Source organism: Kuraishia capsulata, genomic scaffold (genome assembly GCF_000576695.1).
Source record: "Kuraishia capsulata CBS 1993 genomic scaffold, Kuraishia_capsulata_scaffold_6, whole genome shotgun sequence".
Lineage (NCBI taxonomy): Eukaryota > Fungi > Ascomycota > Pichiomycetes > Pichiales > Pichiaceae > Kuraishia > Kuraishia capsulata.
In genome coordinates this window covers 753,030-767,865 of record NW_019172955.1, presented here as the reverse complement: position 1 = coordinate 767,865, position 14,836 = coordinate 753,030, and the positions used below count along the sequence as shown (strand labels likewise).

At 46.8% G+C, this 14,836-nt stretch overlaps 8 protein-coding genes across 8 annotated transcripts; 4 read left to right on the top strand and 4 right to left on the bottom strand.

Annotated features, from left to right (window-relative positions):
• Positions 1–24: 24 nt before the first annotated feature.
• Positions 25–1,575, bottom strand: KUCA_T00005151001 (uncharacterized protein; the record flags this gene model as incomplete). Its single annotated transcript, XM_022606308.1, has 1 exon — positions 25–1,575. The coding sequence occupies one exon, from the start codon at positions 1,573–1,575 to the stop codon at positions 25–27; it is 1,551 nt and encodes a 516-aa protein (XP_022461153.1).
• A 365-nt stretch (positions 1,576–1,940) lies between these two features.
• KUCA_T00005150001 (uncharacterized protein) lies at positions 1,941–2,978 on the bottom strand (the record flags this gene model as incomplete). Its single annotated transcript, XM_022606306.1, has 1 exon — positions 1,941–2,978. The coding sequence occupies one exon, from the start codon at positions 2,976–2,978 to the stop codon at positions 1,941–1,943; it is 1,038 nt and encodes a 345-aa protein (XP_022461152.1).
• A 327-nt stretch (positions 2,979–3,305) lies between these two features.
• Positions 3,306–5,237, top strand: KUCA_T00005149001 (uncharacterized protein; the record flags this gene model as incomplete). Its single annotated transcript, XM_022606305.1, has 1 exon — positions 3,306–5,237. The coding sequence occupies one exon, from the start codon at positions 3,306–3,308 to the stop codon at positions 5,235–5,237; it is 1,932 nt and encodes a 643-aa protein (XP_022461151.1).
• A 929-nt stretch (positions 5,238–6,166) lies between these two features.
• On the top strand, positions 6,167–8,470 carry KUCA_T00005148001 (uncharacterized protein; the record flags this gene model as incomplete). Its single annotated transcript, XM_022606304.1, has 1 exon — positions 6,167–8,470. The coding sequence occupies one exon, from the start codon at positions 6,167–6,169 to the stop codon at positions 8,468–8,470; it is 2,304 nt and encodes a 767-aa protein (XP_022461150.1).
• A 283-nt stretch (positions 8,471–8,753) lies between these two features.
• KUCA_T00005147001 (uncharacterized protein) lies at positions 8,754–9,560 on the bottom strand (the record flags this gene model as incomplete). The annotated part of the gene is made up of 1 exon (XM_022606303.1): positions 8,754–9,560. One exon carries the CDS (start codon positions 9,558–9,560, stop codon positions 8,754–8,756), a length of 807 nt encoding a protein of 268 aa, XP_022461149.1.
• Positions 9,561–9,970: 410 nt separating this feature from the next.
• KUCA_T00005146001 (uncharacterized protein) lies at positions 9,971–11,215 on the top strand (the record flags this gene model as incomplete). Its single annotated transcript, XM_022606302.1, has 1 exon — positions 9,971–11,215. The coding sequence occupies one exon, from the start codon at positions 9,971–9,973 to the stop codon at positions 11,213–11,215; it is 1,245 nt and encodes a 414-aa protein (XP_022461148.1).
• Positions 11,216–11,586: 371 nt separating this feature from the next.
• Positions 11,587–12,888, bottom strand: KUCA_T00005145001 (uncharacterized protein; the record flags this gene model as incomplete). The annotated part of the gene is made up of 1 exon (XM_022606301.1): positions 11,587–12,888. One exon carries the CDS (start codon positions 12,886–12,888, stop codon positions 11,587–11,589), a length of 1,302 nt encoding a protein of 433 aa, XP_022461147.1.
• A 637-nt stretch (positions 12,889–13,525) lies between these two features.
• On the top strand, positions 13,526–14,710 carry KUCA_T00005144001 (uncharacterized protein; the record flags this gene model as incomplete). Its single annotated transcript, XM_022606300.1, has 1 exon — positions 13,526–14,710. The coding sequence occupies one exon, from the start codon at positions 13,526–13,528 to the stop codon at positions 14,708–14,710; it is 1,185 nt and encodes a 394-aa protein (XP_022461146.1).
• Between the last annotated feature and the right edge of the window lie 126 nt (positions 14,711–14,836).

Genomic DNA, 14,836 nt, shown 5'->3' with positions numbered 1-14,836 from the left:
CATAATTGTCGCTTCTTTATTCGCTTACTTTTTACTAACTTTTCTTTTCTTCGCCCTTCTCAACCTCTGCTTATCTGACCGGCTCAGCTCTTCCTTGGACATCACCACACCAGAACGCAGCTGGACCTCGTCCTTGCCAACTCTGGTCTTGGTGGAATACACCTCTTGAGGCGCCAAAGAGCTTGAATTTCCCATGGTGAGTGGCTGTGCATCCTCCATGCTGATAGTAGGGGTCTCCACCTTGATGTCCAGAGTAGCCTGTTTGTTCTTGGGTCTGAAATGAGCAGACGAGAGAGCATCTAGTTTGAACATGAGGTTGTTGAAAAGACCTGAGATCTCGTCGTGAGCAGCCTTCAGCTCATCCTCGGCCTTTGATCCGTCAACTCCTTTATACTGATCCTCATATAGCTCTGCCAGTGATTTTTCAGCCTTCTTCTCAGAAACTTCAACCCTCTCGGATGGCTTAAACTTGAGCTCGTTCAAAACCCGCTTTTCTAGCTCGTCAAACTCTGAGTTCAGGATTCTTCGCCTAATGATCTCTTCGAGAGTTTCTGAAGTTTCACTCGTGATCACAGGAACTGGCTTAGCGTTTCTATCGAACTGGATGCTGTCGTCCAATAACGTATCGTGATCGCGCTGTTTGGAGGTCACCTCTCCTTTAAACTGCCACTTTTTATCTGCAATTTGTTCTTTCTCAAGCTGAGCAATCTCTTTTTGAATCTCGAGCTGCTGTTTTTCAAATGTAGAGAGGTTCTCCGCTGGTTGAGCCTTAAAATCCGAAACGAGGGTCTCGAAAGCGGCATCGTAGTCTTCTTCTGCAAGTCCTTCATTGTAGCCTCCGAAATCTTCCTCTTCTTCATCTTCATCATCATCCTCGTGTTTCCGTTTACTATTTTGCTGGTTTCTTGCCTTTTCAGCGGCAAAGAAATCCTCGTACATCACCACCTCCTCATCGTCATCATCATCCAGATCACCAAAGATATCCACATCATCTTCGTCATTGTCGTCATCCTGACCAAACTCAGGATCCTCCATTGCCATAGATTGCTTGTTGAATTCGTCAATTGAAAAGAAGTCGTCATTGAGCCCAAACTTGTCTGGTTGTGGCCTCACCAACTCCTCTGCTTCATCGTTAACCTCCCCTTCAGACTCGCTATAATCATCGTGAAACTCGGAATTCGTTGGCAGTTCAGGATCTTCTGTAGGGGTAAAATATTCTTCGGAGTCACTTTCATCTGAATCGCTTTCTTCAGAGTTATTCTCTTGTTCCAGTTGCTCTTCCACTTCGTTAAGAGCTTCGTCCTCTTCACTCTGTTCTTCCTCACCCAATCTTTCTTTGATCGAGGGTATTTGCTCAAACAAAAGGTTCTCACTAACTCCATCGACAACCATCTTAACTTGCCCCCAAACCTGGGAGGCAACAAGACCCTTGACATGGATCTCATCAAGAATCGAGTTGGAGGATGTGATCGGGTCTAGTAGCGCCTTTACCTCTTCCAGCGCATCCTTGTAATTTGCTTTCCCGGAGAACACCTGTTCGGGACTTTCAGAGAATGCACTGAGTACTTCAGGCATCTTTGGTTTATATTGGCTGGGTGGTGTAAACTGTACTCAGCTCAAAATAAGTCTGAAGCCTTTCATCCTGCCTGTAAAGAAAAAAAAAATACCTGTGCAACACACTACCGGAGCGGCTTTTGGCGATGCCGGTGATAATTGGCAGATTGTCTACTTGACCATTAAGGCGGTATGAACCCATTAACGTGGATCATCTCTATCACAATTAAACCAGTTTATCAATGGAACATTAGAATGCTGATTACAAAGAGGCTTTGAGCCATTCTCTTATTTTTGAAGTAAAACAATGCCAGAGGGAAAAATGAAGCGGTGTAGCAGCAACACGAGGAGTGAAAAAAGAGCTTGCGGAAGAAACTAGAGCGAGTTTAGCGCAAGAAATAGTTGTGTTTACCAGCTTGGGCTCTTGAGTCGCCTTCTCCTTGAGCTTTGAAGTCCCATTGAATTTCCAGATCGAGTTCCCTTGGGTTTTGCGCATTAGGTCTGGAGGCGATCATACCCTCAACGACCTCGTCCTTCTTCACATCAAGGACTTGGTTCAGGTAAAAAACAGTCTGTTTCCAGTGAGTGTAATGAGCGTGTGGACCAGTTGAAAAAGTCACTTTCTCGCCGTTTTTAGAGTCAAAAGGGAAATCGATGTCGAACCAAGCAACCACGGCGTGAACCAGATCGCTTCTAAAGGCCTTGAGTTTGAAAGGAGTCTCGAATGGCAAATCAGATATCTTGACAGTGTTGATGTCGATCTCGGAAACGGTCACAGCATTCGTAACCACGGAGTTGTTGTCGACAATATCAACCAATGGCTCGGCCATGGCAATATCGATGAACGGAGAATAGTCAAAGCCATACACGTTTTCCCAGTAGTGAATCTTCTCATCTTTGTAGTTACCGTCTTCGATCAAGGCAAGTTTAATAGAAGCCTTGTCTGGGAAAATGAGTCCTCCCTCGACAAGGTAGTGATCTCTAGCATACAGTACAGTGTCAAGCATGGATTCGTAGAGGAGAAAGTATCCCATCCACTCAGAGATAATAATATCCACCTTTTTGTATGGAAGCACAACATCTTCCAACTTTCCTCTCAAAAGTGTGATTTTGTCGCCCAGTCCGTTAAGATCCACGATCTTCTGACCCATCTCAATGATGTTGGACATGTCGACGGCGATGACATGTTTGGCACCAGCTTTGGCGGCAAACATTGAAAGAATCCCAGTTCCACAGCCAACATCAAGAACCACCTTGTCCTTGAAAAGGTCCTTGTTCTTCATGATGGCATTTCTGTAACTCAGAGTCCTGACCGTATCCTTTAGCATCTCTTCGTGAATACCGAAGTGGTCATAGGATGAAAAATAATGCTGCTCGCTAAACGGCAGCGTGGCCTTATCAGTAGCAGACGAATCTCCGGACATTTTGAATTGCTTGAATATGAATACTTAGCACAGGAGATAAAGTAACGAGACGCATAAAGAAAAAATTCCCGTGTGGAAAAAAATATCCATCTCGGAGGTACACGACACTTAGATTGTTTCAAGCACGACCATCACCACCTGTCATAAACCTAACTGCGATTAACGTGCTTGACCGTGGCTCTCTGTTGTATCTAGTTGTACTGGGATTTGAGGTTAAGTTGATTTTTTTTGGAACTGGATTGTTGATATTTGTTGACTGTGCAAACATTGTGCAAAGAAATACTTCCATTGGTCGATTACCTGCACATACAAACAAAGCAACGGTACATGGGCACTGGTGAATCAGCCGCGCGCGCGGCCTACAGAAATGCCAATCAGCCGGTTCAAAACGAGGCCAGTCAGGCTGCTGCACAGGCTGCTGCATCTATGTTTAAGAAACGAGAAAGTTTGGGAGTGGAATCAGCAAACACTTCTAATACCTATCTGGGCCTCCCTACACGATCAAGCTCTAAGCCACGTGTATCTGTTGCGAAAAAGTCTCCCTCTAGTCATTCCATAACGAAAATGGTGCGATCACAATCGACACAGACAGTGAGTTCTGGATCATCAGGTCAGGCTGCGAAGTCTCACAGGAGAGCGGATTCAGCAGTTCTGCCTTCAGACCACTCGGAATATGATAACACCAAGAAAAAGGCCCCAACCACTTGGAACAATGTCAACGCGACGTCTTCATCTGCTGCGCTAGCTGCAGCGTCTTTGGTGGCGAAAACCAAGCCAGAATCGATGGTTTCCATACCTGCGGAGCAGCCGCACGCTAGTCAAAGAGCCACTATTGCTCGCTCGAAGTCGTCAAAACCGACATTACGGGCGGCCCAGAAGCCCATTTCAATCCCGAAAAGAGAAAGCAATGGCTTGAAATCGCCTAGAGCGCCTTTGTTGCGGGTGAATTCGACGACATCCTCTCCGAGCTCTCCGGGATTGACGCCTGGCAGCAGTCCGGAACAGAAGCCTCCCAGGTTCACCAACCATTCTAATTCCTCAGCAATATCAGATGTTTCGTTGCTGGATGATTCCAGTGATCCTTTAAGACCTCCAAAGTTCAATTTTACCTATGTTCCACGTGGATCATCACCTGATTCTAAGTCAGATGAAGACTCTACATTATTGAAACCGTTTGCGCAATTGACATATGACAATTCAAACGAGAATCTTTGGACAAACTCTACACCTTCTCCAGGAGCAGATGCGGGTGAAGATTACTTCTCGGGTATCCACCGTGCGGAACCTTCTTTTGGGGTAGATACTTCTGGACTTAGTGGAGCCTCTTATGAAAGTCTTGTTCCGCAGGACTATTCTCCTGACAATAGTGCAGATTCTTTGACGATACAGAAGGCACAATTTCCTAATCGGATGCGGCACAGGAGAAGACCCACTGTTGTACTAGATGATGACGAAGAGGGTTCGCGTGTGAATGTAGATGCAGATGCAGATGCAGATATAGATGCTCCCGTTGCAGAAGAGTATGATGTTGGTGATGGTAATGTCCAGGAAATTCATGAGTCTCAGGATATCCAGGCAATGCCAAGGTACCCTTTGAAAGTCCAAAGAGGCTCATTTGTTGCACACCAACCACTGAAAAGCAAAAGCAAGTTCAAGAGCATCTTTGGAAAACGCAGTGAGTCTCGTCATGTCGCTGGCTCGGTCGGGAGTAGTGTCAGTGATCTGGGGGATAGTTTGCAGGCACAATCTCCCAAACCAGTACACTTCAAGACGACTCTACGAAAGGAAGACTCCAAGGCCAAGAAGAAGGAGTTCAATGAAGCCAAGCCGTGGAAGCACCATGCTGACTCGACAACAGTCACTCCTATTGAACGAAAGCGCTACGAGGGAGTTTGGGCTGCAAACAGAGGCTCCTACACAGAGTTTCTGGATGCAGATCTTGACAAAAGTCAGCTGGTCATGGGAATAGTAGTGAAGGCAATTTGGAAACGCTCAAGACTGCACGAAGAATCGCTCTCGCAAATCTGGAATCTGGTGGATCGTCAAAAGATAGGTGCTCTGAACAAACAGGAGTTTGTAGTGGGCACATGGCTTGTGGACCAGTGTCTCTACGGAAAGAAATTGCCTAAGGTAGTGGGGGACATTGTTTGGATGAGTGTTGAAAATAGTGCTGCTGTCAACGTTACTATTCATCCGAAATTGAAATCGCATTTGAGTGTAAGGGACGGTGTTAAAAAGGTTGTTGGAGTTAGTCGGTGATAGTGTGGTGGTTATATTATGTGTGCGAATATATGAAGAGATATGCTACCATGTTAAATTGTGAGATACTGCATTTGAATGAAGGAACGTTATTACTAGAAGCACAGAGGTCTTGATTGATAGGAGAGTTGTTTTCTGCAGCAGGCGTCCATTTGTCGGGCTCTTTATTATCTTCTTTTCATCCTATGGATACTGAAGCATAGTTAAGTGCCATGCGATTGACAGAGTAATGGTTTTGATTTAAGGACACAGCTCTGGTTCAATCGGTTTTCGAGCAATGCGCAAGCTTCAAACTCCAGTTCTACAAGCTGATCCTTGGTATTGTATTCCCACTTTTAAAACTTAGAACCTTACTCAATTCCACTCCTATTGGACCCATTCCCGGCCATGCTTCCAGCCATGCTTCCAAGGCAGATTGTGAGAGCATGTTGAGGCCGTGAAAAACTCGCCTTTTTATAACTAAATGCTCCCAAAAAATGATAAATAACAATTCAAACCAATAATACTACATCTCTGTCAGTTTTTATCAATAATTTTGATTTCTGCCACAAATTGGCGTTGAAACCTCAAGTTCCAAAGCTTCGCCTATACTTGCCCAATCGCCTGGACGCTTCCTTATCGGCGAGGATGAGCCGGGTCGAAATCAATCCGCCCACACCCACATAATCCGAGAAACGTCACAGAGTGGATCTTCTTCCGACTGCTTCTGGCTATAGCAAAGCACTTCTTCAGTTCTTTCTAGCAAACAACTATTGTGTGATCAATATATCGGTTTGATATTGAATTGCTAGGATAGTGTGGTTTTGAAGAGAACGGTTGTGGGTTTGAGATTCAGGTTTTTGTGAGCTATTGTCTTGTCTGGTTGTTGTCGCTTAGTGTCAAGGTATTGATTCAACACAGTCCGTCGTTACTACTGGAGCCTCGCTGATATGTTGCGCGCACTAGGGCTCAAAAGGGCTGAATCTATTCCGGATCTGTCCCAGGCTGAAAAGACCGACCGGGTGATCACGGAGGCCACGCAGTATGAGGTGGCTCTAAGAGCAATGGACTATCTTTTGGATGACAGGGCATCGGAGGGGATGGATCTGATTAAAAACGAGGACGGTGCGATTTACCAATTGGCTTTGGGTGTGATTCAGTTCTTGGAAGCCACGCTCGGGTTTGAGCCAGAGACTATGAAAAAGGCTCACGAAACGCTGTCTGTGGCTGAATCTAAGTGTTGGAAGGAAAAGACAACAAGCGAGAAATACCGTATTCGTTCCAGTTCAATTTATCCGCCTGGAACAGAGTGGGCTGTGACCTATGCCGAGGCAAATCTGCTGAGTGCGCTGCTGATGCTACTTTCAGAGAGCGTGGTCGAGAGTGCCAAGGCCTTGTTCAAACTCCGCAAAGCATACCATACCCTTGACGAGATCAGTCGCAACATGGCCACTGTTGAAAACGGCTCCGGATTGGGCACCAAATTGAACGAATCATCCGCTAGTTTGGCCTCGTCGGCTGCATCTAAGATGTTTGCCGAAATCAGTCTTCCTCTTGATGAGCAACAACTCAAAGATGAGGCTGTCATCAGAAGGTGCGAGAGGTTGTATGCCATGCGCAAGAACCGGATGGAGGGTTCTCATATCGGAAATTCTTCCTTAAGCGAGAGACTAAGGCCTGATCTTGGAATGACACCGGGTGACACTCCGAACGAGACCACTGATGATTCTACTCAGTCGGAAACGTCCAGTGGACACTCAGATGTGTCAACTATCGATGAGTTCATTCATTCTGGTGTGAATCTGTGCTTTGGGATTCTGCAGGTGGTTCTATCACTGATTCCGCCTGCAATTGGAAAGGTTCTTTCGGTGGTTGGCTTCAAGGGATCTAGAGAGGCAGGGCTCAAGATGTGTTGGAAAGCTTCTGAAGAACGCAATATTCACGGTGGTATTGCTTTGTTGGCGCTATTGGTGTTTTACGATGGACCGTTCCAGTTCACGGACGTGGACTTTGACGTGCCGTCCTCGGAGGAACTCACCCGGAAAGTGTCCACTCTCTCTGTGCAAAGGTCTTCAACACTTACAAGTGCTGGAGAGAGTCTGAGGCGAACGTTGAGCCGCAAGAAGATGGCATTGGAGGCCAGAGCGTCTGCTGGTGTTGGAGCGCCTACACTTCTCCATCCAGGTCCAAGACTGGCAACAGCTCTTTTGCATGCTCGGGCTATCTTCCCCAACAGCAGTTTGTGGCTTCTTCAGGAGGGCCGGATGCTGGCTTCTAGGGGCCGTCTGGAAGAGGCTGTAGATCTCATGGACTCTTCGAGTAGGAAGGCTGAGATGGTCCAGATCGACGCTCTCTTGATATTCGATAGGGCCATGATCCTGGTATTTTTGCATAAGTACGAGCGAGCTGCACGGGAGTTCATCAAATTGGTGGAGATCAACAGCTGGTCCCATGCTCTGTACTTCTACTTTGCTGGAGCGTGCTATCTGGAAGCTTATAGAATGTGCCACACCGGGTTGCTCATAGAAGGAGGAAAGGATAACATTGTCGCCGAAAAGAAGAGCTGGTATGCCAAAGAGGCCGAAAGATATCTTTCTGAAGCGCCCGACCTGATCGGAAAGAGAAAGTTCATGGCCAAAACTATGCCCTTTGACAAGTTTCTGGCAAGAAAGGTCAAAGCAATCAAGGCTGTTGCTTCCAAAACGGCCCTCCCATTTGTGGATGCTGTTGGTACTTCGCTGGTTCACGAGCTCTGCTACTTCTGGAACGGATACGGTCGTATGCCTGGGCCACATCTGGAACTTTCCATCAAACTGTTGGGATACAGTGCCTCCAACCCAGAGGCCCCTTATGCTCTCACAAAGCCAGACGGAACGGTGTATGCCAAATTCAGTGAAACCAAGGAAGAGTCCTTAATCAGATATACACTTCAGACAATGTCTTTAAGAAGGCTGGGCAAGATCGAAGAGGGCTCGGAGTTACTGAACACCAGAGTCATCTGTAATCTCACCGAGTCTGGTACCGTTGATGTCCATGCCAAGAGTCTGAAGTTGACTGAAAACCCATGGTGTTACCCAACAGCTCTATATGAACGAGCGCTGTTTACATGGCGTGAACAGGGAATCGATGGGTTGGCGGAGGTGAAGAACTGGTTGAAGAAATCGCAAGCTTTTGGTGGAGACGACTACGAGCTGAGTACCAGAGTGGGGATGAAGACGAAAGCTGCTCTGGACAGGTTGGAGGGTTTACAATGAGAAGAATGAAAACGAGAGGAAGGTACACAGTTGAATACACATTTTGTTGTTTGGAATTGGAAGAGCATGAAAGAGGCCAGATCTTTCACCCGATTTCGAACCCAAAGATATGATACTATATGATACTATATGATACTCTTTCAGTATATACAGATATATTCGTCCATTATCACATTTTATCGTTGAACTGGTAGTTTTGTGTAATTTGTGATACTTTTTTTGTATATGCATGAGTTGATGTGCTCGTATGCTCGCATGGTCTTATGGTCATATGCCCTATATCCTACACTCCAGGACTCTCCTTTACCTCCTTTGACTCCTCATGCGTTATGATCCTCTTCAGCGCTAATAGCCAATGCCTCGTCTTATCGTCCTTCATGATGTTACTCACATGACCCTCCTTCCCCTTTATCTTATCATCAGCACTTCGGGCATGGATACCCACGTTCATCACACCAATTGGCCAGGCAATGCTTCCAATAGACAACTTGATGTAATTCTCATTGGCTTTCATATATTCGTTTCTCTGAAGATTTTGAGCAATCGTGCAAACAGAGATCGCCATTTCTATCGGAAGTGTTCCTCTTTTCAGAAGCACTAATAACGGCACTATCCACCTCTTCGTCTCAATCAATGTGAGTTCCTCTGCTTCCGTAGCGGTGGGCCATCCGTTCAAAATTTGCTTAAGATAAGCTCTTATTTGCAACATCACCTTGTTGATGTCTTTAGCTATGTCTTCGGATTCTATCGTGATTTCCAAAGGATCGTCCTTCTGCTGTTTTGGTGCTTCTATGATTTCGTCTTTCTCTGGTGTGTGTTTCTCGGCTATTACAATAGGCGCCACTATAGGCTCATCTATCACAGGTGGCTCGGACACATCTGCCTCACCAGATATAATGCCTTCTTCTGGCAGTACTGCCGGCGCGGTATCTGATTTTTCCTCCGCGGATTGGGATTCAGACTCTGACACGGGCTCTACCTCCACATTTTGGGTTTTCTTCGGCCTTTTTGTTTCCCTTTGCTTTGCAGCCTCGGCTTGTGACCTTTTTTTTGAGATTTCCTCTTGCAGAAGTGACGAAAAACTGCTCATTAGTAAGAAATGTGAGGATAGTGCCAGTAATAATGAAGCTACTCCGCAACTGTATGTGGTCTGCGATATCTTTAATCAAACATAGTGTGAGGCCTAATTGATTAGCCCCGGGGCTCTTGACTGAAGCACGGGCTCGCTCTCGCTGGACCGTATGAGGCAGTCGTTTGTCTCTTTTTTGCGCCAATATTCTGGTTTATTAAACTTAATTGTGCACTCTCATTTCCCGCATATATATTCAAAGATTCTGTAGCCACTATCGTGTCCAAGAACATTTCCTTAAGCACACCAATTCCTCATGTCGTGTATAGTCCAACTTTCAGCACGGCAAAACAACTTCAAACGCACAACTTAAACAAGACCCATTAGCCTCTTGTTCTCCCTCTCCCACTGCGTCTCCACAACCTGTCCAAATGAGCGATCTCAAAGTCAAAACCGAGCATGATACAGCGGCTACCGGCACCGGTGCCAGTTTGGGTGCCAATTCCAGACCTTCAGCTGGAGTAGACGTCAAGGACGAAGCCCGTTCGCCAATGCTTACGGACAACTACGACGAAGATGACTTGCCTGTTCCGGAGGGTATCGAGGAGTTCGATGAGGAGGCGGCGGGTGAGAATTTGGACCTCAATCTGGATAGTGGAGCACAGAATGTGTGGCTGGTGAGGCTACCGAAGTACCTTGCAGACCGGTGGAAGGACCCCAGCAATCTGGATGGACGCGAGTTGGGCAAAGTGAGGATCACACAGCCAGTGGGGAACGAGCCGTTGAAGGTTAAATTGATTTTAGATGAAAACGAGGCCCGTGACACTCCGCGCGAGTATGATATCACAATGACCAAGAAGGTTGTGGACAACGAGTATGTGTTCAGCGAGAAGGAGCTGGAGCATTTCAAATCGGAGAGAACGGAGGTGGCGGCGATGCCAGAACAGCCGCGTCTTCAACCATTGAATAATGAGATGACCAAGAAGACGTGGTATCGTAAGCTCAACACCGAGACCAAAAAGGATGAGAACGGCAATGTTGTGCAGGAGCAACCAGGACAACAGCAGCGATTTCGCAGGCGGTTTATTCCGTATGCGAAGACCATTCCGAAAAAGACCGCATTAATCGGGAAGGTGGTTCACGAATGTCAGGTGATTCCGTCTGTTAAGGGTACAGACTACTCGAAGTTGCTCGATGTAAGAAAGAAGCTACAAGCAGCAAAACCCAGGTCGAAAGTTGTTTTTATGGAGAACGATCTCGGTGTGGTTCATGGTTCGGCTGGTCCAAGTATCCAAAAGGGTAACACACTCCAGTTCATCAAGAAAGATAAGAAAGACAACCGGAGTGGTGAAGGACGTGCCATCCGTATGCCCAAGAGCGAGCTTATTGATTTGCTATTCAGGCTCTTCAACGAGTATGATTACTGGAGCATGAAAGGCTTGAAGGAGAAGACAAAGCAGCCCGAAACATATCTTAAAGAGTGTCTTGACTCGATTGCTGAGTTGATGAAGAGAGGAACGTATGCGTTGAAGTACAGATTGAAGCAGGAGTATAGAACTACTCGTGATGAGGAAAGGCGCAAGAGATTGGAGGAGCAAGGTCAGGATGTGGATATTGGACCTGAAGATGACGATGAGGACGATGATGAGGATATCGAGATGGTTGACGTAGCCTAAGAAGAAGGTTCTGGTGCTGAATGAGAAGAGGTTTGTACTTTGCAAAGGATCGAAGCACAATCTTTCACTTGACCTGAGAAGATTCCATATTCCCGAATTCAGGACAGTCGGGTCACTACACTCGTTTCAGATACACGAATACCAGAGCTCGTAAGACCAATTGAGATTGGAAGAGTCTGGAGATCATGTGCCTAGCTACGTCTGTCCAATTGTGTCTTCTCCCCCCAATTCTACGCTTCCCCTCGTTTCAAATGAGAAATGCAAATTGTATACTTAAAAAGTTCATGATAATGATCGCCAGCCTCACGGACGACTATCCAATGCTGTTAGGCCGCTCCGAGCTTCCGTGGAGCCCGGGGTTTCTGTAATTGCTATTTGCCTTTCTTTCCTATTCTTCGTTCTTTCTCCGGCTTCCAAGAGCCCTCAAACATGTGCTTCACTAGGGCCAACCAGTGAGTCTCCCGCTGGGAGCCCATCTGACCTACACCAGGGCTGAAACATGTTATTGGCATCACCAACACATCATCAATGGCTTTGGGCTCTTCCAAACCCGTAAAAGATTGCCATGTGACCATTCTATCCTTTGAAGAGGAAACCGTAGCGGCTTCCTTGAGTTTCTCGCGCTCGTATAACTTGTGCTCGTTATGGTAGGTAGAACCAATACCTGTTCCATCACGGGTCCTACCCTCGGACACAACGTTGTTCACATAATCAAATAACGTGTCTGTAAAGACAGCTGGACCTGTCCAGTTCATCACGTCACCACCTTTGTCCTTTCCTTCCACTTTTTGAAGAGTTCCCTCAGCGAGCCTCCGTGCCGTTGTCTCGACAATACGTATGATCAGTTCTCGCAGCATGGGGTGACCCTTTTTGGCCTGTAACGTCCATTGACAGAACTGCAGTCTGCGAGCATACCAATCAGACCAATCTGGTCTGTCAGGATCGGCCTCTATACCCACAGCGAGGCCAATCGGAGTCAATCTCCGAGTAACATCAACTTGCGACGAGTCCACTCCAAGCAGAGAAGCGTTGAAAAGAGGCCATTCGCTGATCGGTTTCAATGCCACAGTATCCATATCAGAATATACACCGCCGCGTGCAAAGAGCACCAAGTATCGGAAAAAATCCGCCTTCATGATAGGACTAGGCAACAGATGGAACGTCTTGCTTATCTCGGGAGTGGTGGCATACATCTGTGCAATCATATCAGGAACCGCGTCATCTGGAACAATCATGTGATTATAAGTCGGGTTAACGGTAGTCCAGGACTCCGAAAACGATTTGAACTTGGAAGGAAACTTGACATTGTCCATTCCAACCTTCCAAGTCTGCCAGACCTTATCGCTAATAGGCCTTTCTGGCATGTATGGATGATAGTACACCAGCCGCTCACGAAGACCCGTTGAGCTCACCGGAAGATGGTTGAATCTGGCCTGCAGATCTTTACCAAATGATTTGAAATCTGAGGGGTTTGACGTGTCGCTGTTGTACAACGAGGCTGTGGACGCAGTAACTGAGGAAGACGCCGTCCAAATGGCCGAAAGCGCGTAGATCCCCAAAATAAAAAGCACCAATTGCTTAACAAAGGTCCCAAAGCGATTATTTTTGAACTGTAGTCTCCAGTGGTTCCACCATCTAGGCGGCTTGCCATACTGCAACTCATTGTAGTCCATGGTCTTGAAGAATGCGTGCCTTTGGCTTGAATTTCGGTCTCGCTAGCAAAGAATAACAGGGGAGCAGATCTCAGATCACCGCCGCTTAAAACTATTCCTCCACAACTCAATCAAATGCACACAAGCCAGAAATCCGATTATTCTTGAGACTATTCCACAAATAGAACAACGAAACGTGTGTCAGGCGGAAATTTCACAGTGGGGCTGATTTTGTCACGTGATGCATGGGATCTGCTTGATGACTTTACCCGGAAAATTGGGAGAGGTAGCATTTTCAGAGGGCACTGATCTCGGGAGGCGGCCGTCGAGGATATACTGGACACACGCATTTTAAATACCGGATAACCTGTTTTTGCTTTACGTATGCCAATATTATCTTGAAATCAGTCCGTATTACATGCGTTCTACCCCTCTATTCCCTCCATATTCCGTCCCTCATAACACCCCTATCAAGCCAGCCATTTGATTGATTGCGGCACGACACACCTTCCCTTCAGGCGAAAAATTCAGAGCTCTCCGCACTGGCTGGTGCTGCTCGAATGGACCACACAGAATTTGCACCTAATATCGCATTTGCAAACTGGAACTCTGTTTATTGTGAGAATAGTCACGTGGCTTCAGTTAAAGTCATTTATAAATGTCGAAAACGGACTATTCGCGACAGCCGCGAGGCGATAACCACCTGGGAGCTGTTCTGGTGCCTGACATCCAGGAAAAGAGTGCAGTCGCAGTCGAGGATAGAAGGATCGACAAAAGATCAATGGAATATGTCGTTAGAAGTGGACTTGCTGGTGGAGTAGCTGGAAGTGCGGCGAAGACGCTTATTGCGCCGTTGGACAGAGTCAAGATCCTGTTCCAGACATCAAACCCTCACTACAAAAAGTACCGAGGATCCTTCCGTGGCATGTTTCGCGCTGTCAACCACATTTATTCCAATGACGGAGTTAGAGGGCTCTACCAGGGTCATTCTGCAACTTTGCTGCGGATCTTTCCGTATGCAGCCATCAAGTTCGTGTGCTACGAGCAAATCCGCACTGTGCTGATTCCGGACAACAATCACGAGACTGCTGCAAGACGGCTATTGGCCGGATCACTTGCCGGAGTTGCAAGTGTATTTTGCACGTATCCTCTGGATCTAATTAGAGTGCGACTGGCGTTTCAAACCCACCATTCGGCTCCTGGGTCGCCGGCCCATACGAAAGGCCAGTTCGGTCATCTTCTTAGGCAGATCTACAATGAGCAACCACGATTTACCTTCAATACCGGCGGAGAACTCCAGAATGAACTGTGGATAACCAGAACCGTGTATCGTGCTCTGGGCAAAAACCTCGGTGTTTTTCAATCACTCACCAACTTCTACCGTGGATTTGCTCCCACCATACTGGGAATGGTGCCGTATGCCGGTGTATCTTTCTACACCCATGATCTGATTCACGATATTTTCAGATCGCCAGTCTGGAGTCAGTACACTGTTAAGGGCTCTCCCGAGGTGTTGGCCTCGTGTCTGACCTCCACCCATTCTCACGATAAAAGGCCCCCACTTAAGACGTGGGCCCAACTGCTTGCTGGTGGATCGGCAGGAATGCTTGCTCAGGCAGCAGCATATCCTTTTGAAGTGATAAGACGCAGAATGCAGGTGGGCGGTGTTGTGAATGCAGGTGGGCAGTTCTACTCGATTACGAAAATCACACGGATAATATATGCCGAAAGTGGACTTAAAGGTTTCTACGTTGGACTTGGGATTGGGTTCATCAAGGTAGTGCCGATGTTTGCATGTTCGTTCTACGTATATGAACGGTGCAAGACGATGTTGAATATCTGATGGTGCTTTGACAGTGCCATTGAGCATGTGACCTAGAGATTGTGAACACTGTGCTTTGAAAATTTGGATTGTCTCGGTGCTGACCATTGAACATCTGGGCTATAAAATGTGGTTCTTGATGGCATT